The sequence below is a fragment of the Podospora pseudopauciseta genome (genome assembly GCF_035222475.1).
Source record: "Podospora pseudopauciseta strain CBS 411.78 chromosome 2 map unlocalized CBS411.78m_2, whole genome shotgun sequence".
NCBI classification, from domain to species: Eukaryota; Fungi; Ascomycota; class Sordariomycetes; order Sordariales; family Podosporaceae; genus Podospora; species Podospora pseudopauciseta.
In genome coordinates this window covers 3,808,677-3,829,516 of record NW_026946663.1, presented here as the reverse complement: position 1 = coordinate 3,829,516, position 20,840 = coordinate 3,808,677, and the positions used below count along the sequence as shown (strand labels likewise).

General features: G+C 52.0%; 9 protein-coding genes across 9 annotated transcripts; 4 read left to right on the top strand and 5 right to left on the bottom strand.

Annotated features, from left to right (window-relative positions):
• Window positions 1-29: 29 nt before the first annotated feature.
• On the bottom strand, window positions 30-1,275 carry QC763_210600 (uncharacterized protein; the record flags this gene model as incomplete). Its single annotated transcript, XM_062910104.1, has 3 exons — window positions 30-325; window positions 401-840; window positions 995-1,275. The coding sequence occupies 3 exons, from the start codon at window positions 1,273-1,275 to the stop codon at window positions 30-32; spliced, it is 1,017 nt and encodes a 338-aa protein (XP_062768983.1).
• Window positions 1,276-1,419: 144 nt separating this feature from the next.
• QC763_210590 (uncharacterized protein) lies at window positions 1,420-4,302 on the bottom strand (the record flags this gene model as incomplete). The annotated part of the gene is made up of 6 exons (XM_062910103.1): window positions 3,468-4,302; window positions 3,185-3,376; window positions 3,090-3,125; window positions 2,688-3,036; window positions 2,022-2,624; window positions 1,420-1,959 (listed from the first exon to the last, which is right to left on the bottom strand). The coding sequence occupies exons 1-6, from the start codon at window positions 3,479-3,481 to the stop codon at window positions 1,420-1,422; spliced, it is 1,734 nt and encodes a 577-aa protein (XP_062768982.1). The 5' UTR covers window positions 3,482-4,302.
• Window positions 4,303-4,370: 68 nt separating this feature from the next.
• On the top strand, window positions 4,371-7,137 carry TOM40 (translocase of outer mitochondrial membrane). Its single transcript, XM_062910102.1, has 5 exons — window positions 4,371-4,986; window positions 5,053-5,137; window positions 5,263-5,341; window positions 5,397-6,044; window positions 6,098-7,137. Exons 1-5 carry the CDS (start codon window positions 4,842-4,844, stop codon window positions 6,203-6,205), a joined length of 1,065 nt encoding a protein of 354 aa, XP_062768981.1. The 5' UTR covers window positions 4,371-4,841; the 3' UTR covers window positions 6,206-7,137.
• A 193-nt stretch (window positions 7,138-7,330) lies between these two features.
• QC763_210570 (uncharacterized protein) lies at window positions 7,331-8,672 on the top strand. The gene is made up of 2 exons (XM_062910101.1): window positions 7,331-7,740; window positions 7,822-8,672. Exons 1-2 carry the CDS (start codon window positions 7,542-7,544, stop codon window positions 8,571-8,573), a joined length of 951 nt encoding a protein of 316 aa, XP_062768980.1. The 5' UTR covers window positions 7,331-7,541; the 3' UTR covers window positions 8,574-8,672.
• On the bottom strand, window positions 8,673-9,884 carry CWC2 (Pre-mRNA-splicing factor; the record flags this gene model as incomplete). Its single annotated transcript, XM_062910100.1, has 1 exon — window positions 8,673-9,884. The coding sequence occupies one exon, from the start codon at window positions 9,882-9,884 to the stop codon at window positions 8,673-8,675; it is 1,212 nt and encodes a 403-aa protein (XP_062768979.1).
• Window positions 9,885-10,277: 393 nt separating this feature from the next.
• On the top strand, window positions 10,278-11,812 carry RBG2 (Ribosome-interacting GTPase 2; the record flags this gene model as incomplete). The annotated part of the gene is made up of 5 exons (XM_062910099.1): window positions 10,278-10,423; window positions 10,504-10,547; window positions 10,659-10,683; window positions 10,741-11,172; window positions 11,227-11,812. The coding sequence occupies exons 1-5, from the start codon at window positions 10,395-10,397 to the stop codon at window positions 11,810-11,812; spliced, it is 1,116 nt and encodes a 371-aa protein (XP_062768978.1). The 5' UTR covers window positions 10,278-10,394.
• A 539-nt stretch (window positions 11,813-12,351) lies between these two features.
• QC763_210540 (uncharacterized protein) lies at window positions 12,352-13,021 on the bottom strand (the record flags this gene model as incomplete). Its single annotated transcript, XM_062910098.1, has 3 exons — window positions 12,352-12,642; window positions 12,711-12,794; window positions 12,858-13,021. The coding sequence occupies 3 exons, from the start codon at window positions 13,019-13,021 to the stop codon at window positions 12,522-12,524; spliced, it is 369 nt and encodes a 122-aa protein (XP_062768977.1). The 3' UTR covers window positions 12,352-12,521.
• A 717-nt stretch (window positions 13,022-13,738) lies between these two features.
• On the bottom strand, window positions 13,739-15,546 carry QC763_210530 (uncharacterized protein; the record flags this gene model as incomplete). Its single annotated transcript, XM_062910097.1, has 4 exons — window positions 15,250-15,546; window positions 15,101-15,177; window positions 14,613-15,039; window positions 13,739-14,557 (listed from the first exon to the last, which is right to left on the bottom strand). The coding sequence occupies exons 1-4, from the start codon at window positions 15,271-15,273 to the stop codon at window positions 13,739-13,741; spliced, it is 1,347 nt and encodes a 448-aa protein (XP_062768976.1). The 5' UTR covers window positions 15,274-15,546.
• Window positions 15,547-16,726: 1,180 nt separating this feature from the next.
• On the top strand, window positions 16,727-20,832 carry QC763_210520 (uncharacterized protein). Its single transcript, XM_062910096.1, has 5 exons — window positions 16,727-17,713; window positions 17,779-17,880; window positions 17,952-18,326; window positions 18,377-19,034; window positions 19,092-20,832. Exons 1-5 carry the CDS (start codon window positions 17,615-17,617, stop codon window positions 20,423-20,425), a joined length of 2,568 nt encoding a protein of 855 aa, XP_062768975.1. The 5' UTR covers window positions 16,727-17,614; the 3' UTR covers window positions 20,426-20,832.
• The last annotated feature ends 8 nt before the right edge of the window (window positions 20,833-20,840 follow it).

Below are 20,840 nucleotides of genomic sequence, written 5' to 3'. Positions count from 1 at the left end.
CCCCATGTTTCACACCTCCCAATCAATCATCAGTGTCTAAAAGCCCTAAACTCCCTTCTCCACCATCCCACGAAATCCTGGGTCGACACGTCAATGCCCAAGTCTTTCAATGCCTTGGTACTGAGGTGACAATCGTAAGGTCGCTGGACACTTGCATTCGGGTCGTTCCCTTCCGTGTTGGGCTTGATCCGGTCGATGGGCAATCCGTTGATCTCTGCAAATAACTGACAAATCTCATACTTGGTGTACTTATCCTCACTCGAGAATTGGAGAATCCTCGGCAGCGAGTTCCGATCACTGGTCTCTAGATACTTGGCAGCGATGTCTACCAGGGACCATTAGCCTCCCCGTTCCTTAAAAATTGTCGGGGTTGTTGGGGGCAAACTCAGAAAATGCTCACCTTTGAGCACCCGGCCAATGTCCTCGGTGTTTGTTGGGTAGCGGAGAGCCCAATGATCCATGTTTATATTGGCACCCTCCTGCTGAGCTTTGAGTACTGAATCCATCAAGACATTCACCGCACTTTCAGCGTTGCTCTTAGCTGAGCCGTAGAGGACGGGTACACGTAACACCACTCCCAGACCTTCCTTTCCGGCCATCTTGAATTCATGGAGGACTGCCCGCTCGCCCTCGAGCTTGGTCTGTCCATACAGGTTGGTCGGGGCAGGCTCGGCGTTGTTCTCATAAGGAGCATCGCCGGGCTTGCCGGGGAACACGTAGTCGGTGGAAATGTAAGTCAACAAGATGCCTCTCTCTGCGCAGAGCCGAGCAAGTGTGCGAGGTGCCTCGACGTTGAGAGTTCGTGTTCCCTCGGGGTCTTTGTCAACCTTGTCGGGAAACCTGTTGGCAGCGGCTTTGATAACATGTGGGTTAGTTTGAGAGCTGTGCTATCAAATCAGATGAGATGCTAGTCTTGACGTACAGTGAACCACCACTTGTGGTCTGCGTTATTGTTAGTCAGTCACATCTCTTTTGTTTGCTGTGTGATACGTACTTGACATCGTCGAGGACCTTCTTCAGCTCATCAGCATTGGTCAAGTCAACCTTCAAGATGTCAGTGCCATCAGCGCGGGAGAAGCCAGTTCCTTTGACAGTCCAGTCATTGTTTGCAAAAGCCTTAAGCACCTGCCTCCCTAACAGGCCGGTAGCTCCCGTGACAACTGCTGTCTTGCCGCCCATAATGGAAATCGAAGAGTATGATAGAAAGCTCGTGGTGAAACTGGCCGGAAGCTGCCCTCCGAATCGCTTGCATTGGGCGCAGAGGGGTAACGTCATCGCCTTTGTCCGTGTGGGTTAGGGTTAATGTCGCGCGGCCCAGGTTCAATTCATGAACATTCTAACAGTTTGATATTCATACTACTCATTATTCAAGTAACCGCTGAATAAATAAAATCACCAAAACAGTGTTCTTCCGGCCATTTAATCCTCGTCTTCAACCTTGTCCTCCACCATCTCCTTCGCAGTGTTATTCACAATCTTCTCTGTCACCGGTCTCTCCCCTCCACTGAAACTGCCGCTGACACTTCTCAGTCCACCAGTATTACTCACACTGATGCTCCCCTTCCTATCCCCCGTGGCAAACCCCACCGTGACTTCGGTGGCACTAGGTGGAGTCCCCATCATCATGGCCGGAATACTAATCGGACTAAGCTGTTTCCCAAAGTCATCGAACCCAGGCGGCACCGGGATCCTTATATCCTCTGGGCTGCCAGGTATCATCCGCGGGTCGAGGCCCGGAATGTGAATTCGCTTTGCCTCGTTCTGATATGCTGCAGGAATGATCTCGATAATTTCGTCTCGGGGGAACTTAAGCTTGGGAATGTCTCGAGTAGAGCAGTGCATTAGGTAAGAGTACAGAACCCTCAAGACCGACTCGTGGGCGATGATCAAAAGATCATTTTGCTCACGCTCAAGCTCCAGAATGATGGGTTCGAGGCGCACGGCTAGGTCATGGTAGGACTAAAAGGGGGTTAGGGGACAATATAAATAATCAAGAAAGGAAAAAGAAAAAGAAAACATACCTCAGCGCGGGGATACCGATGATGATACGGATCCAACTCGTGCTTCTCCACCTCTTCAGGATACAAATTTCTGATCGCCCTCTCCGAAAGCTTCTCACACACTCCCGGGTTAATTTGTGACATTTGGCTTCTGTGTCGAACTTTGTACCCCAACTTCTCAAGAGGCTCGGCTGTCTGAATTGTCCGCAGCCTGGTCGACGTCCAAATCGTGAGCGGACGCAGAGGAACATCAGGGCCGCCCTGATCGATAATCGCCTGTCGCTCTTGTTCTCGATGCCGCATAAGCGTCTCGGCCATAACTTGAGCATACGCCTCGCCCTCGGCGGAGAGCGGCGCATCGGCCTTGTAAGAATCCTCCTCAGTAGCGGTACCTGCACGGACAAAGAAGGTGGTACGGTGTTTGATGTGGAGGTTGGTGAGATAGAAGACGATGCGGTGCGAGAGGTAGTTGAAGCTGACGTTGTTGTAAAAGAAGGCCTGGCCAGCGTTGATCATCTTGACGTAGTTGAGCTCTTCCTCTGCCATGGTTTCAAATACGGGAATCTTCGTCTCGATGCGTTTGAGATAGCGTTTGGCGGCCTCATCTGGGTCCATGCCGTGGAACTGCACACTGTGAGCATTTCCGTCTGCTCGCAAGGCGCAGCTACCATTGTTTTTTGTACTTACATCGGGAGACGAAATCTTGACATTTCGGGCGTTTTCTTTGAGGATCTCTTGATCATCCACAAAAGACTCGATAAACAGTGTCTGAACATCATGCTTGGCAAATTCTTTGGCAAGGGCACGACGGCCGCTTGCGGTGGGATTCACGGCGTCGTAAATCGCAACCTGACCATTTTCATGGTTCAGCCAGCCGTAAATATCCTCCCTGCATTTCTTGAGGATTTTCTGGCGAAGCATGACAGACGCTGGCGAGGCATTGGGGTAGAAATAGTCCTGTGGAACATGGCCTCCTTGGCCAACCGTAGCTCGGCGGTAGTCACCAAGGTGGAATATGCGAGTCTTGACACCAAGCCTGTTGGTATGTTAGTTTCACATTGCGTCCTGCCACATAGAAGGGGAACATACCAAGAGAGATAGCGAGCCATGGAGACACAGATGTGACTGATATACTGCTTGTCAGCCACGAAACGGTGCATGTGGTTTCACCGAGGGGAACCTACGTCTTTCCTCTAGCTGGAAGGCCAACCATTACGATGGCGATTCTCCCCGAATGGAAGAGACGACCAGACATGGTGCTGTACAACTGGGCTGGGGCCAAATTGCCCACCTCGCTTGGAACATCGTGAATACCATCGATGAAAGTTGAACTCTTGCGGCGGTAGCGTGGGGCATTGGCCGCGATTTCGGCAGTTCTGTCATCATTAGCGATGCTGTCCCTGATGCCCTTCATTGATCGAGGCTCGACGGAGCTGTGCTGTCTAGGAGTCTCCACCATTGACTTACAGGAGTGTATCCATGGTGATTATTCAAGACTGTCCGCGTTTTGCGAGCGTCCAGTAGGATGTACACGGGAGAGAGGGTAATATTCTGCGTCTCGGATTACGAAGTGATCTCTGCAACTGGTGATGCCCCTCTTTTATCTTCAACCTTGCCAAGTCAGGTAGGTCGTAGGTCGAGATGGTTTTTGCCAAGAAAGACGTCTAACTCGACGAGGGGCCGTGTGTGTGGATGAATATGTTTGTCACACCAGCTGTGGATGAAGAAGAGGGCTTCCCAAAGCTCGGATTCGGCGTCGCCTCTTTATACAGAATGATGTAACAGGTGACTTATGGGCCACAGATAAGCATTGGCGGGCAAATCTCAGATGAGGAGCGAAGTTCGTGGGACTTGGGCCTGGTACGGGGACTCCACTTTCAGCGTGGAGGTTAAACGGGATGGAGAATGGGGGACAAGATGAACGACAAGCGGATGAAACAAAATCAGAAGCCGTGAGCAAATGGAAGCGTGTAGTGTAAGGGCGACGAATGCGACGCTGCTATCCGCTTAGAGACGACCGACGTGAAGCAAGTGCAAGAGGCTCCCACGGGGCGCTATTAAGATCGAAGGTGGAAGAATCCGGGCTTCCGCTGGAGGGAACGGGCCAAGGGCGAGGCGCCACTGCGCATTACCTATGTGCCTACCTTACACTGTTAGTGATCAACCCTCCCGTCAAACAAGGGAACGGCCACTGTGGCACGTCAAAGATCATGAGTTGAATATACTGCAACTATGAGACATTCAACACACAGCTACCCCTCACTCGGATAGAATTTCAAGTCTCCAGTCTTGCCGTCTGGAAGAAGCATATGTGACATGTAGTTTTGATGTTTCAATGACTTTCTTTATCGCATCTTATCGGGTGCTATACTGGGCAAGAGACTTGCTCCTACCTACTTAGTGTAGCACCTGGATACTGCTCTATGTACGGAGTTTTTCGTACAGAATTCGGTCGTGACTTTCTCCGGACCCGGCCGTGGCGGGCGGTTCGGTGTCGTCACCTGGATTTAGGTGCTGCGAGTTCTGCACGTTCCTTGGCGACCACTAACAAACATGGAGCAAGCCCCACCAAAAAATGCAGCGCAAGGGCCAACAAACTGGGCAAGCCTGCTGCACCGCGAAATTTTTGGCCTGGCTCTTGCCTTCGTCGTCAAGCTCAGGTCTTAGCAAACCAGACGAGAGTCTCCAGCAAGCTGCTCAAACTCCACGACATCGAGAGAACCCCTCGGACCAGCCCCGGCGATTTCACTACCACCTGCCCTCTCCTCCCGCCGAGGAAACTTCTGTTCCGATATAGAATCAGCCGAAACCAGCCCTTCACAAGCTGCGATTGCTCTCATAATGGCGTCCAGCTACAGCTCGCCATTTGCGGCATTGCAAAATAGCCCCATCTTCTCCGGTCTCTCAGATGTTTACAATGCTTTCCAAGAGAGGAGAGCAAAGCTCGGCTTGTCAAATCCCGGAAAGGTAGAAGACATCTCCAAGGGTATGTGACTCTAGAAGAAAAAGACGTTGGCATTGGGAAGTGGCGCTGACTGTGTCCAACTTGCAGAGGTCAACCGAGATGTTCTTGCCCAGCAGCACATGTTCTCCGGCCTTCGTGCCGAGCTCACAAAGCCTTTCAGCCTGAGCCCTCTGTACGTTTCCTTCTATACAACGGCAACCATGATTTCAACATGTACCAGCGTCACCGCGATGCGCCGATGGATATGGTTGCTGGCGGCCGAAGTTACAAGACATGATCCTAACTGGCAATCTCAAGGTTTCAAGTATCACATCAGTTTGCGCTGGGCGAGCGTCTGAACCCCTATACATTTGCAGCTCTTTACGGAACCAATCGGGTATGTGACTTGGCGGGACTATTACTTCTGGCATTTTCTAATATGTGGTGCATAGTGTTTCGCCCAGGGCAGCATTGATGAGGTTGGCGCTCTTTCTGGACGATTCAACTGGAGATGGGGCCCCGACTCGACACACGTCAGCAAGTCGCAGTTCCAGGTCGGCACCGGACAGGGTGATTCCATCCAGCTCGAGCACGAATACAATGGCGCCGACTTTGTGGCCTCACTCAAGGCCCTCAACCCCTCCGTCCTCGAGGGCGGTTTGAGCGGTATCCTTATCGGTCATTACATGCAGTCGCTCACTCCCAAACTTGCCGTCGGTCTCGAAGCTGTTTGGCAACGTCAGTCGAGACTCGAACCTCCGGTAACGGCCGTCAGTTATGTTGCCCGTTACAAGGCCGAGGACTGGATCGCCAGCGCTCAGTTGCAGGCCCAGGGTGCTCTGAATACCTCGTACTGGCGCCGCCTCTCTGACAAGGTTCAGGCTGGTGTCGATATGTCGCTTAGTGTTGCTCCTGCTAACCCCATGTTGGGTGGTGGTCTCCAGAAGGAGGGCGTTACTGCTTTCGGAGCCAAGTACGACTTCAGAATGTCGACTTTCCGGGCGCAGATCGACTCGAAGGGCAGACTTGGCTGTGTGCTCGAGAAGCGCGTCATGGCTCCTCTCATGATGACCTTCTCTGCTGACGTTGACCATATGACGGTACGTAATTGTACCATAACAAATCGCGAACGTTTCACTAACTTTGTCAACAGCAACAAGCGAAGGTGGGCGTTGCGATTGCCATCGAGGCTGCCCCTGAGATGGACGAGCAGGAGATGATGGCCGCCTCCCAGGCTGCCCCGGTCAACATCCCCTTCTAAATGTTGCCGCAGGTCCGCGGATAATGTAAGATATTACAGGCCTTGTATCTTCGCCCCTCACGCTCGAGATCGCATATCCAACTTAATTCCCGCCCAGTTCCTGTCGGGCAGTGACAACTGACCAGTTTGCCGGATGCCATTGCCGGTGATGATGCTCGCAATCTGTTATCCATTCTTCACCCCCTGTTTTACTATGAAGGGTTGGCTTCCGTGGCCCGCCTACGACCAATAACGACATCGCCAAGGGGTTTCTGTCGATCACGAGCGCAACGGTCATTGAATGATGGCCTTTTATGGACGGGACGATGGACGTTTTCTGTTTTTTTTGACCCCCATTCCGCGCTCACGATATCTCTCTCCGAACACTAAGAGAAGCATGCCCCCCAGTCCTCGACCTAATCATTTTCAGAAGACGGTCAATATATGTGGCGATGATGTCCAAAGAGAGAAAGTGGCGCGAATCTGTACTATAGATGTTTTGAATTATGGCGGTGGCTGGGTGGGGTTTTGGGGTTTGGGTTGGTTTGTGGTTGCAAGTGGTCTTGTCGTTTTGTCTTTATCCCCATTCTTGTCAAAAGCTGTCTTTCCTCATGACGACATACCAAAACACTGGGGGCAGGGGTGAAGGAAAGGGAAAGGAGCAGAACAAGAGGTCGTCCGCGACAAGCAAAGTTTGCCGATGCGCAAAATATTACCAGAGGTCGGTCGATTTGGGCCCGAGTCCGTCTATTCCCATATCCAGCGCGATGTGGCTCAGCACAGGCTTGGTCCTAATGCTCATCAATGGCCAACGCCTGGTGGTACTTCAAGGCTTTCTATCTATTGTGCCTCCTTCCAGGTTGTGTATATATATAAACCCCCGGTGCTGTAAAATAACGAATTATTTATTCTTGTCCATGTTCACACACGCATTTCTTTATTACAGAACGAACCAATTTATACTGATGGTGATTGCAAAGGCATCGCACGACACAGAAAGGGTGGGACATTTTGCGCTGGTTGCCATACAGTTGTCCGTGGTTGCTGCTGTGTACGTGTGAGATACCTAGGGAAAATAGCAGAAATTCCTAACTCCACCCACCCTGTCTGGATCAATGGCTTATATCTCAAGCACTCCGACTGAGCATCCTCAATTGCATCCGATTCTACCGGGCCCAAAACATTTTGTTGCTGCAAGTATCAGGAAAGCACGAGAGTGAGATAATGGATTTCATTAGATAAGACGAATTGCGGCTCTTATCAATAAGAGTCTATTTACACGACCTTTTGATATCACAATTGATTTGCGTTTCCCACTTGAACAACTCGTTCTAAACAATTACAGAAGTGTTACAAAATGACGATAAACTTATTTCAGGACCCGATATCTTCATATCGTGAGTCAGACACCGATGATGACCTTGACAATGAGATCGTCGAGCTGGAGCGCAAGCTGGCCGCAGCCAAAGCCAAGCGTTGCAAACACCCCCGATCCCGGCTTGAGGGCGACTCATCATCATCATCATCATCACCGGAACAACCGCTGTTGGCACCTAGTTTGTTTCACCCCCCTTTTTTTACCCCCTGATTGATTCTTGGGGGAAAAGATTACAGGTTTACTAATTTTCTGGTGGTAGACCTTCCAAACCACTTCCACCTCCTCCTCTCAGACTCCGCCCTCCCACTGGGGAGCTTCGCCTTTTCGTCCGGGCTGGAGTCGTACCTCGCCCACGGCCACAAGTCAAACCCTTACCACCCTCACACCTCCTTCGCAGCGTTCCTCCCACTGTCGATAAGCTCCTACGCGTCCACCACCCTGCCGTTTGTCCTCTCGGCGCATCGGGACCCGTCACTGTCGAATCTGGTCGAGCTAGATGACGCCCAGGACGCAAGCATAATCTGCACTGTTGGTCGTCGGGCGAGTGTAGCCCAAGGGAGGGCGCTGCTGGGGATATGGGAGAGGTCGTTTTCGCAATCCCTCCCCCCCCTAGGTTCGTCAGTGGTAACGGCAGCGCAAAGGGGTGATCTCAAGGCTTTTGGGCTGCTGGTCAAAAGGGGGTCGAGCAAGGAGATCCCGGACGCGAGCGCTCATCTTGCGCCGCTGTTTGGGGCGATATGTTCTGTTGTTGGACTGAGTCTGCAGCAGACGGCGTATATCTTTTTATTTGGACATGTCAAAGCACTCGTCTCAGCAGCGGTTAGGGCAGGGATGTTTGGGCCGTATCAAGCGCAAAAGATACTTGCTGGGGAGACGGTGCAGGAGCTGATCACGGAGATGATCAAGCGGGAGTGGAGGACCAAGGTCGAAAGAGCAGGGCAGAATGTACCGGTTATGGATCTTTGGTTCGGGAGGCATGAGGTGCTTTATTCAAGGATATTTAATAGTTAGGTGAGACAGATGTGGTATCATCATGCCTTTTGTGTAGCCAAGTTATATTCATGAGAAAGGAACGCCATGATGATATTCTACAAAGTCGGTTGAGTTGGCTTAGTCCGAGTCGCTGTCGTATGCCACCAACGGCCCTGTAGATGTCTTGGGTGCTGGTGTTGAAGCAACTGCTACCTGGGCGCCTTGAAGCGCGGCGAGAGTGCTGCTGGAGAATATCCCGCCCTGCTGCTGCTGTTGTGGTGGTGGTTGATCATACTGTTGTTCCTGCATCATCTCTTGTTCCGCCGCCTCCAGCATCAGCCTCTGCTCATGCTCCAACTCGAACCCTTCCCTTCCCCTTGGATTAACAGCATTAGGCCCCCTGGCAAAATGAACCTCATCCGGCGCTTCGTACCCCTCCAACCCATACCCGCTTTCAATCTTTCTTCTCTTCCTCGCCTCTGGGTCCTTCCCTTCAATTTCAGCCACAAACTCAGCGGGCAGAGCTTTTCTGATCGCCTCGGCAGCCTGCTCCTCGATCCTCCTCGCCTCTCGCTTCTGGGCCATGGGATTGGGATCTGGAAGCGACCACCTCAAATTCAAGATCTCATTGCCCTCCAGTGACTGCCACGCCATAGCCTCCTTTGCGAACTCGGCATTGGCTAAGTCCCGGTAGGTGACAAACGCAATGCCCCTGTTGGAAAGCACCCTTATTCTTTCAATTGGTCCCCATTCAGCAAAGTGGCGCGCGACAATCTCCTCGATATCATCCGACACATGAATCCTCCCCACGTAAATCGTGCGGTTTTGCCGACTGAAAGACCCAACACCACCCATGTCATCGCGGTAATCCGAGAACTTGTCGCGGCCGAAACAGTCGACATTTTGGGGGAAGATGTCGTACGGGCCGGGAAGACGGTGAAGGTAGTCGCAGTCCTGACCCTTGTGGCAGACACCGCGGGCAAAGTATAGGCAGAAGAAGGCGCCTGGATGGCCATCGGCTTTGGTGTACCCCGAGTCGAGGGCGATGTTGCATCTTCCCTTGGCGTGGGTTTGGCTCATGGCCGAGTCCTCCTTGTCGCCGCCCGCCCATTTGTTATACCAGATGTTGAATGTTGTGCCGGTTTGTGCTGGGGGTTCCGACTTGACAGTGGCTGGGTCAACTTGGGCGCGCGCTGGTCGCTTCTTGCGGCGAATGATCTTTTTGACCTTCTTCTCGGCGGGCGCGGTGACTTCTGTGGTGTTTTTTGTGGTGGTGAGGGCAAGGTTGTCTTCGGAGGCCATCTCGGGCAGGTTGACGGCCGTGTCTGGCCTGTTGACAACTTCGGCCATGTTTGCGGTTGTGTTATTGGAGAGAATGATGCTGTTGTGTCGTGAATGGCGTGTGTTGAACGATCTATGTTGTATGTATGTTCAGTCACAGTGAAAATTGGTGCGCTGGCGATGAATGCGATGGTTGAATCTTGGACTGGAGCTCTGGAAAGTTTGATGCGGTGAAATGCGCGATTCGAAAGTGATGCTGCTGGCAACGCGCCGAGCGTCACTCGGTAGGTGTGGAAAATTGACAGGCTCCCAGGCACCTTGCTGACCCCAGTTTAAAAGCAAGCTAGTCAAAGTGGGCAGGCGGTGAAGATTTGAGTGTGCCACTCTTGCCCCTCCTGCCCCTCAGAAATTCTGCCAACTTGAGAAACGTGGGGTCTGTCCTGGCTGCTGTCTTGAATTATAGCTGAATATCGGCTTGATACATGAACTTGGTGCTTGTCGCCATCAACCTACGGTTTATACCACTCACCCTTCCGACAGGGACAGTAGAGACACTGTAAAGGTCTCGTAACCGCCAAGATGGTGAACATTACGGAAAAGATCAAGGAGTTAGTCCCTCATTTATCATCATGTTCATCCAGTTGTCTCGTGAGCACAGACTGGCTGACGGAATCGTGAAATAAAATAGGATTGAGGATGAGATGAGGAAGACTCAAAGTTTGTACATACCACCTGATCTAATCACCCAACACCTCACTAACAGGTATATCTAGAAAATAAGGCAACTGGTAAATTCATACCTTACCACTCTCATATTCGTACAGTATCTAACTCTCACCCTAGAATATCACTTGGGTCTCTTGAAGGGGTAAGTGAGTGGCCCTTCCCCCTCAACACATCCCCTATATACTTACACCATCCCCAGTAAACTCGCCCGTCTCCGCGCACAACTCCTCGAACCCGGCCCGGGCGCCGGCGGTGGTGGTGGCTCCGGTTTCGACGTCAGCAAGTCCGGCGACGCCAGAATAGCCCTCGTCGGCTTCCCCTCCGTCGGTAAATCGACCTTCCTCTCCAAAGTCACTAAGACCAAATCCGAAGTGGCCTCCTATGCCTTCACAACCCTCACCGCCATCCCCGGCGTCCTCGAGTACGGCGGTGCCGAGATCCAACTCCTCGATCTACCCGGTATCATCGAAGGTGCCTCCGAAGGCAAAGGCCGCGGCCGCCAAGTCATCTCCGCCGCCAAAACCAGTGATCTCATCCTCATGGTCCTCGACGCCACCAAGAGAGCCGAACAGCGCGCCCTTCTCGAAGCAGAGCTGGAAGCCGTAGGCATCAGACTCAACCGTGAACCTCCGTACGCCTTTCCTCCCCATTTCCTCCCCCTCCCCCACTAACCCCCCGTCCCTAGTAACATCTACCTCAAACCCAAAAAAGCCGGCGGCATGAAAATCACCTTCCAATCCCCCCCCAAAGGAATCGACGAAAAAATGATCATGAACATCCTCCGCGACTACAAGATCCTCAACTGCGAAGTCCTCATCCGAGACGAGAACTGTACCGTCGACGACCTCATCGACGTCATCATGGCCAACCACCGCAAGTACATCAAGTGCCTCTACGTCTACAACAAGATCGACTCCGTCTCCCTCGACTTCCTCGACAAGCTCGCCCGGGAGCCCCACACGGTTGTCATGTCTTGCGAGCTGGACCTCGGCATCCAGGATGTGATTGACCGGTGCTGGAAGGAGCTGAACCTGGTCAGGATTTACACCAAGAGGAAGGGGAACGACCCCGACTTTAGCGAGGCGTTGATTGTGAGGAGTAATAGCACCATCGAGGATGTGTGTGACAGGATTCATAGGACGCTGAAGGATACGTTCAAGTATGCGCTCGTTTGGGGCGCCAGCGCGAGGCATATACCGCAGAGGGTGGGGTTGAGTCATCCGGTTTGCGATGAGGATGTGGTATATATTGTCAGTGGGTGGAAGGCTTAGTTTCGTTTCGTGGTGGTGGTGGTGGTGGTGGTGGTGGTGGTAGTTAGTCGAGAAAAATATGAGAATGATTCTAGCGCTGAAACAAGTATCAAGATAGGTACTGTTGATGTAATGTGTCTATAAATCGAGATTGAGAGTTGTAGGTGTGGATTATCTGTATCTGGAAGGGGTGATGAAAATGCCATGAGAAGCCCGTACCATGTGTTAAATGTCAAACCGCCACCCTCAATAACAAACATTCTGGTCAAGGCCAGCCAGTAACACAATCACTAACAAAAAAGAAAAAGACGGAGATAATGTATACGGCAGCAATAATGCACCACCCCATCAATTGTTTTGTCTGTGGCTAAAAAAGCAAAAGTGTAATCCATCATGTAGTAATCATCTTTCCCCAGTAAAAAAACTCCCCTTCCTTCCCCCCCGATTTCTTTTGGGTAGTCTGGCAAAGTAAAGTGTCAAAGCAAGAACTCTCTAGCAGCCAAACCTCAAACGCCTTTGATGTTTCCCAATGCCTCCCAAACCCCCGATAGACCAATTTGCCCCCTTCACCCCTCTTGTGTAGAGGGAGTGTGTGTACTCTGACAAAAGAAAAAATAGAAGCGATGTAATCAAACAAACAGAAAATAATGGTTTCCGTTATGGTCGGAGGAGAACGGTCATGTCGAAGAGAAAAAGAAAAAGGGTGTTCATGTTTCGCCGTGTCCAATGCCTAGCTGCTGCCGGCAGGAGGAGCAGCGGGCTTGGGCTTGTTGCCGAACAGCAGGCTGCTCTGGCCCGCGGCGTCGAGCTTCTTAGAGGACGCCTGGGCGAAGAGGGATTTGGGCTTGACTCTGTTGGGGGAGTGCGGTTAGCATTTGTGGTCAGAAGATAGGACAGAGGTAGCGAGGTGTGTACTTACTTGCCGACTTGCTTGCTGCGGAAGGCACTCAGCTTGGCTGTGCAAGGGGACATGAGGTTATCCGAGGGGGAAATGTAAGTTTTCCTGGGAGGGTGCGTGTTAGCGACTTGATCAAACAGAAAGTAGAATGATCGAGCGAAGACACACTCCTCCTGTGCCGCCATCTTGTTCTGAAAGACCTGACGGTGGTACTCCATACTCATAGTATCGGGCTTGCCGCAGGTATCAGTCGAGGTCTGGGTCGTGTTGTTGTTGTTGGTGGTAGGAAGCGACATGTTGACGTCCTTGGCAGCGAGGACGTTGGAAGGCATCGTTATATGTTGTTTGACTGATTTACCAGCTGATGGTTGTATGGCGTAATGGTTTGTTTTGGTCGTACAAGAACTGGTTCTTGGTTCGGTCGGTCGGTTGGGCAAGCAACGGGAACGGAAGGGCTCGGGCTGCTACTGGAATGGAGGGTAGGTGCAATCGACGAATCGAATCTGTCCAAGCGATCCGAGCTGAAAGGTAGGTTGCGTAAACAACACGAGATGGGGGAGCCAAAAAAGCAGGATCTGTGTTGTCCGAGGTAGCAAAGATGCTGGTATCTGGAGGCGACGAGGGGCAAGATTGGTGAAGGGAGGGGTTGGTCGGTTTAAATTGGCTGCCAAACTGGGGCGAGAGTCAATGCTGGGCTGTGGGTTGTTTGGACCGTAAGTGAATTGAGCAAGTGTGTGGTGCAGGAAACAGGTTCTGGCAGAAAAAAAAACAACAGACTACCGTTTTGGGTAACAACGACCAGGCAACCGAGCATTGACGCACGGGCTCCACAACACCCCAAGCCCTTGCCCCTGGCGAGAGGCACAGTCACGGCGCTCGGCGACTGCGATCACCCCAAAACACCCATTGTTTACAGCGAGAAATCAATAAGTCACTGAAAAATCCCATTCTGTCGGTGGAGCAGTAGATACAAAATATTGATAATGTAATGTCATTCCCAGATGCCAAAAATATTCGCCAGAATCCAAAAGTGTTTATAGCATAAAAAATTAGCGCTTGATGTTGGAGCCAATCTCCGATCTGGTGATGTTGTACTTCTTCAACAACTCCTCAGCCTTTGCTTTTTGAGCAGCAATCTTGGCAGCAACCTCCTTGCCACGGCGGTTCTCGTTCCTGCCCATCTGCTGCAGATGCACCTCATCTGGTCCATCCGCCAGTCTGAGGGTGCGGATCTGAGCCCACATGTTGGCCAAGGGAGTGTCCTGACTGACACCGGCTCCACCGAAGGACTGGACGGCCCTGTCAATGACAGTCAGGGCAGTCTGGGGAACGAGAACCTTGGCCTGGGCGATCTCCTTCAGCGCGGCCTTGGGACCTTGCTCGTCCATCTTGATGGCAGCGTTGAGAACAACCAGGCGAGCAGCGTCAATCTCCAGACGGGACTTGGCAACCCATTCGAGAATAACGCCATGCTCACGAAGCTGCTTGCCGAAGGGAGTCTTTGTCGGGTCGTTGATACGCATAAGCATCCACTCCAAGGCACGCTCAGCAGCACCAATGGTTCTCATGGCGTGGTGGATACGGCCGGGACCGAGACGGCCCTGGATGATCTCGAAGCCACGACCCTCTCCAAGCACAAGGTTGGTAGCCGGGACGCGGACATTGTGGAAGGTAATGTGGCCGTGGCCATGGGGCGCATCGTCGTAGCCGTAGACAGAAAGCATGCGGTGGATAGTGATGCCCTTGGTGTCTGATGGCACAAGGATGACGGATTGCTGCCTGTATGGGTCCTTGTTGTTGGGGTCACTCTTGCCCATGACGATGTAGATCTTGCAGCGCGGGTCACCGGCACCACTGGACCACCATTTCTGTGTTGTGTTGTTAGTGTTACGCAGTGTAGTTGAGCAAGACGATGGCACTTACGGAGCCGTTCAAGACATAGTGATCACCGTCTCTGACCATCTTCAGCTCAATATTCCGAGCATCTGAAGAGGCGACCTGAGGCTCTGTCATGAGGAAAGCCGAACGGATGACACCGTCCATCAAGGGCTTGAGCCACTGAGCCTTTTGGGCATCATTGCCATACTTGGCCAACACCTCCATGTTGCCGGTATCAGGAGCAGCACAGTTGACCGCCTCGGAGGCAACTCTGGACTTGCCCAACCACTCGGCCATCAAGCCATACTCGAGGTTGGTGAAGCCCGGAGACTCCTTGTAGTGACCCTTGGGCAGGAACATGTTCCAGAGGCCGAGGGACCTCGCCTTCTCCTTGAGGTCCTCGAGGATCTTGGGGTGAGCCTGCCATCTCGCCTCACCAACGCCAACCTGGGCCTCAAACACAGTATCGGCACTGAGATGACATCATTAGACCGGCTGTGGTTTCAATATGGAAAGCGGTGAGGTGAACATACGGAATACACTCTTCATCAACGAATTTGGCAACGATGTCCAACGTCTTCGCGGCCTTGTCGCTAACGCGATCGCGGACCTGCACCTGGATGTTAGTGATATGCTTGCTGGATGCGGAGGTGGAGCGTATGCAATGGGGGCTTCATCATACAGCAATGGGGATCTGGGCCGACATGTTTCTGGTGGCTTTAAACTTTCAACAAGACTTGATTGATTTGGTGAATTGGCAAAAGGTCGGCAAACTCTAAAAGAACAGAGGCAACGGCACTGCTAATAAACGTATGCATCAAGGTCAATACGGGAGCACTTTGAGTTCAATGCATGGCGATGAATGGTTCGGCTCAGCTGATGGTTGAGCCGAGTTCCAAGCTACCCCTTCCCTGCCGAGGTTGATTTCGTGGGGAATGTGGGTCTCTGGCTGCCAAGAGTCCGGGGCCGTCCAATCGAACCCCTCAGTTGGCGCATGCCGTTTTCCGCGCTTTTGTTGTTGGTAAGCATTTCCACTGCACATTTCCATGGGGGAAACACCATGATATCCGGAGCATTCACCTCGGGTCATGTAGCGCGATCAGCTCATTACTAGCAAAACAGGATCTTCTCCAAAATTCAACTTACGATACATGCGTCGACGTCTGTCTCACATGTCCAGCCCCGCTGCCTTACTCATTACTGCGCCTTGAAAACAGTGCTTCAGCGTTATCCCTCAACACCTTGATGGCCAACAGATCAACTATTACTACATCACACTTTATTTTCTCTAGCATAACACAACGAACATATTATCGTGACGTCATGTCTCTGCGCCAGCATATCAATCAAACAGCCCCCCTATACTTGGCCTAAAACAGACTTGTGTGTTCTCACAGTCGCGAGATGGATCTGATGAGGTGACCAATGTCCTCTGGACCACAATTGTGGCCCAGGATGCTGCGAAGGATGAATTGAATATGGTCGCTCGCAGTGTGCTTATTTATAGGGGAAGAAGTATATTAGTACCAATAGGCATCCCATTCGGTGCTGCCGTCCCAGTGTCTGGGCCTCTGGCTATCCGGGCCGATTTGCTGAGCCATCATGAGACGCTTACGCCGCGAAAGCCCCTCTAGTAACTACGACCATCTGCCACCACCTCACGACACGTTTTCCCACTGGTATTCTGGAAGCAGTCTGAGAATTACGTAGACCTGCAAATCCAGCCAACACCACATTCGTCATTTGCCGCCAGTCACCCTCACGATACTATGGCAGCAACAGCAGGCATCGAGATAAAGCTTTCTTCTAGACCCTTGTAGATCTTCTAGAGCGTCATTGGAGACGTCAATCTGCCCGTTTAGGGTAAGCACCATAACGAAGCCCCCGATCGGACCTGCGAACGGGGGGCAAGGCGGGGCAAGGGTCTCTGTCAAACTGCAGATCCCAAAACGCGGTTTGACTGACAGGTGCAGACGCAGCTATCGATGCAACATCATGGACAGCCCAGCCCTATTGAGCGCCATCAGCTAATCTTTCCCCCACAGAAACGGGGTTCTGGGTCAGGAGTGCGCATCTGGGTGTTCACTGGGACATTGCGATCCAATCACAGGCCAGCAGGTAGGGTAAGGTAGCCACAGCGCTTGTATATTCGTATCTGTGCAAGAAATTCAAGATGCTGTCTCGTGGTTTTGATCAGTCGCGCGTGTGTGTGGACATTTAGCCAGCAGAGCTACTATCCAACGAACACCTTGAATGACTCGATGATCAGTGGCCGAAGAAGAGCAGCATCTGAACTCTGAACTCTGAAACTCTGCTCTGGCAACTTGTTGCTCCATGATTAGCAAAAGCTAAAGTGAACATTTTGGGCATCCACTTCCCCTGTGGTCCACAGGTCTTATCATCCTTGTCCACATCCCCATCCGCCACGCGTTGCGCTGCCCACGTCTTTGGGCCCCTCTTTGGCCCTTCAATTTGTTGGCCTTGTCCGTTGGCGAACAAGCTACCGCCTTCTCAACTTCCCGTCCCCCGTATTTTGGCGCTCAGCCTTTCTATCTCCAGCGCTCTTGATATCAACGTTGCCTCCAGCGATTGACCTCGTCATTTTAGGCAATTCGGTTCGGAGCACCGGTGGCAGGCACCCATCGTCATCAGCCCGGCGGGCGCCCCTTCGCTTGTTGAGCGTTCGAGGGTTCATCGCAAAGCCCCAACTTGATACTTGCTCAGTGCGCCTGAAACCTAACCCCTCATCCCAACTACCTTAACGATATCCAAACACGAACCTTGGGATCTTCCGGTCGACGGTCAACACTTCTTCAAGGCGGATACCTTCATTCTTGACTAATCTTGCCTTGTTTTTCCTTTCTTTGACTGCTCCCCGTCGCACTGCGCCTTCGATGCCCATTTTCGCATAGGTTGCCTTGCTGTGCGGTCCCCCACGTCCCGGTACCTGCCCCGTACATGGTACAACCTCTGTGGCGGATACAACACACAGTCACCTCGCTCTCCCAACAGCCGCATATATCGATGCGCTGCGCAAAACCACCAAGATGAAGGCAGCACAGATGATCATGCCTAAAAAATTCAGGAGCGTGCGAGACAAGAGTGGGAGCCATCGACGAAACAAGTCGTCTGAACCCGGCGCAAAGGTCCGTGTGGGAGAAGCTGTCTCGGCTCCGAGAAAGCTTGTTCAATTGCTGACGATTTTGTCTAGGCTCGCCCATTGGGGATTGATTCCTGGCTGTCTATCTTTAGGCCAGAGTCCGCAAAACAAGCCCAAAAGGAAAAGGAGGTAGAGGAAAAAGAAGCTGGAAAGGTGCGTTTGTTGGAGTCGTCTAGCTTTTATAAGCTTGTGAAGTTGAATAGGTGCTGACAGTCATATTACAGGTCGAGGAGATCAAAAAGAAACTCGAAGAGCTCAACTACCACGAGATCACAACCGACATTATCCGTTATGCCCTCGACTCCAAGTTCGCCGACGGCGACGTCGACAAGGCTCTGGAGCTGTTACAGCTACAACAGCAGGCGTTCGCTGGGATAATACAGCCATACAACGCCAATGTCCAAATGCTGGGCGCCGTGAACCGGGGAAATGTTACTTGTTATCTCGACGCCCTGCTATTTGCCATGTTCGCCAAGCTCCAGGCCTTCGAGTGCATGCTCAAGAATGACTCTACGGACGAGGCTCAAAGGAAACTGGCTGCCTTGTTACGGTTATGGGTCAACATGTTGAGAAGCGGAAAGTTGATTCCTACGGATATGGTAGGAGCCTAGCAGTCTTATTGACGGGGTTAAACTGACTTGATGTCCAGACACAACACATCCAGGAATCGCTTGCTGCGTGTGGGTGGAAGGAAGCCCAGTTGTTGGAACAGCAAGACACCTCAGAGGCTTTTGCGTTTATTACAGAGACACTACAGCTACCTCTACTTACGCTGCAGGTCGATTTGTTTCACCAAGGAAAGGGCGATGTGGATGATCACAAAGTGGTACACGAGCGGTTACTCAACCTTGCCGTCCCTCCCGATCCGTCGGGCAAGGGCATCAAACTCGAGGACTGCCTAGAGGAGTACTTCAACAACAAGGTCGATGTGCTTCGAGACAGCCTCGACGAGAAGAAGGGCGGATTCTCGACACCCAAAAACACATTATTGGGCACCACAGATGAGGACACGGCAACGCCGACCGACAATGGCGAGAGCTCGAAACTCCAGCGCAGATGGACGTTACAAGAGACCATCACACATTCCCCGGTATCCATGACGAACCCCACCTTGGAGGCTGCCGCTGAGTCGCCGGCTGTGTCGCGTAATAGATCTACGAGCATCATACAGCGAATTGTGGTCAAGAACGAGGAGGACCCGGCATCCAACGGTGAAGCAGAGAGCACCTCCCCGAAGCACAAGCGAAAGATTTCAACAATTGTAAAGGCTGTCACGATACCAGCGTGGCAGTTTTTCCGGCTAATCCGTGGGTGTCCCACTTACATACATTTGTCAACGGAAATTCATGGCTAACATTCTGTAGCATGGCATGCCACAACAAACAGCGAACCTAGTAATGACGCTGAAGTAGCTCGCCATTTTACCCAACGACCGGTGGTAGGGATCTGCTTGAAGAGATACACAATGACAGAACAGGGTGTTCCTAAGCGACAAAATACTCTGATCGATATCCCGGACAGTTTGCGATTGCCTCAGTTCATGGCGGAGGACATCAACACCAAGGACAAGGATTCCAGTGGGCTTCGGGAAGAATTCAAGCTGGTACTGCAATCAGTGGTCTGTCACCGCGGAGATTCCCTGCATAGTGGTCACTATATCTCGTTTGCTCGGGTGGCTCCGAAGCTGCTGACCGAGAACCGAAGATACGAGGACGACCCGCCTCCCGACTACGAAGAGCAGCAGTGGGCAAAGTTTGACGACCTCGCGGTGGAGAATCGAGTGACATACGTCGATGATATCAAGCAGTCGCTACGAGAAGAAATGCCATATCTTCTCTTCTACCAGGTCGTCCCCATGGTTGACGTCACGACGGCTTCCACAGATGGTTCTATTACCGAACCTCCGGCTTACAAGGACTTGAACGGAAAGGTCCCGGCTACTCTGATTGTCGAAACACCCAAGGAATCCGTGAATGGCACGATTTCGAGGGCGACTAGTGGCTTCTTTGACTCTGCCACCACCCTCACCCAAAACAGCGAGAAGCCTTCGATCCGGCTGAGCTCGGAAATGAACATGGACCAGCGCCTCAGCTTCGACGACGACCCGTATTCAATCAACTCCAAGGCTGAGCACTCCAGACGTGGTAGCTTGTCTGTTTCTGATGCAGCCGCCGCGGCCCCAGTTACACCAGGGGCAACCTCACCTGCGGTCACGACACCTACCGCCACTCAGGAAGAAGGCAAGGAAGAATCCACAGCTGCTAGACTATCCCGTGCGGCAGCCAAGTTCACAAAGACGGGAAGTAAATCTCGCCCTACTAGTCAGATAGGCGATGGAAGGCTTAGCTCCACCATCTCGAGACTTGGATTTATTCGGCCGAACAAGGATGGGTCGACGTCTAGCAACGGGAGTACCACTGTGGTGGTAGTCCCATCTGTTGATGGGGTTGCCGCGGTGGATGAGCAGGCTGTGGTGACAGAGGAGGAAGGCTCGGGGTCTGAAACCGCCAAGGAGAGCAGAAAGGATAAGGAGAAGGAGCACCATCATCATCACTTGGGGCATCACGGAGGGAGCAAGAAGGATAAGGGAAAAAAGAAGGATAAGGATGGGGATGGGGAGAAGAAGGAGAAAAAGGAAAAGGGGAAGGGGAAAGACTCGAAGGATGGGTTACCTGAGCGGGAGTGCAGCATTATGTGAGGCGTTGATACTGGATTTTACGATCGGTTCTGGGATTTGGGTATTGGTATGGGATTGTTTGTGCGCTCCGAGCGGACTGGGGGAAAGCCGAAAAGGGAGGGTCAAGTGATCTCGTTTTTTGGGTTGCTTGGTCCTTACATGGTCGGGGGGTTACAAAGCATTGCATTTTGTGTTAACGTGATACCAAAAGATGTAGGGTATTTGGGGGAACTTGGCAACATGATGGGATGAAGAGAGGGGGATTGTATACCATAGGGTTTGCGGAGAAGGACTGGAGCATCTTGTGGCTCTTGTGTATGGCCAGCCAAAAAGGGCAGACAGGGAGAAGAGGGGTCATATTTGAGAAGAGATATACATATAATTAATATCACTGTAATCAATGGTACATTTTGATAAGGCAATCACGGAGACGAGT

What these genes read in the sequence shown, in the direction of transcription:
- QC763_210520 (XM_062910096.1), top strand. Translation starts at nt 17,615, where the DNA reads ATGAAGGCAGCACAGATGATCATGCCTAAAAAATTCAGGAGCGTGCGA. An exon ending in CGTCTGAACCCGGCGCAAAG is followed by an intron (nt 17,714 to 17,778) that starts GTCCGTGTGGGA and finishes GATTTTGTCTAG; the next exon opens with GCTCGCCCATTGGGGATTGA. An exon ending in GCAGTTTTTCCGGCTAATCC is followed by an intron (nt 19,035 to 19,091) that starts GTGGGTGTCCCA and finishes AACATTCTGTAG; the next exon opens with CATGGCATGCCACAACAAAC.
- TOM40 (XM_062910102.1), top strand. Translation starts at nt 4,842, where the DNA reads ATGGCGTCCAGCTACAGCTCGCCATTTGCGGCATTGCAAAATAGCCCC. An exon ending in CTCTTTACGGAACCAATCGG is followed by an intron (nt 5,342 to 5,396) that starts GTATGTGACTTG and finishes TGTGGTGCATAG; the next exon opens with TGTTTCGCCCAGGGCAGCAT. An exon ending in CTGACGTTGACCATATGACG is followed by an intron (nt 6,045 to 6,097) that starts GTACGTAATTGT and finishes CTTTGTCAACAG; the next exon opens with CAACAAGCGAAGGTGGGCGT.
- QC763_210570 (XM_062910101.1), top strand. Translation starts at nt 7,542, where the DNA reads ATGACGATAAACTTATTTCAGGACCCGATATCTTCATATCGTGAGTCA. An exon ending in ACAACCGCTGTTGGCACCTA is followed by an intron (nt 7,741 to 7,821) that starts GTTTGTTTCACC and finishes TTCTGGTGGTAG; the next exon opens with ACCTTCCAAACCACTTCCAC.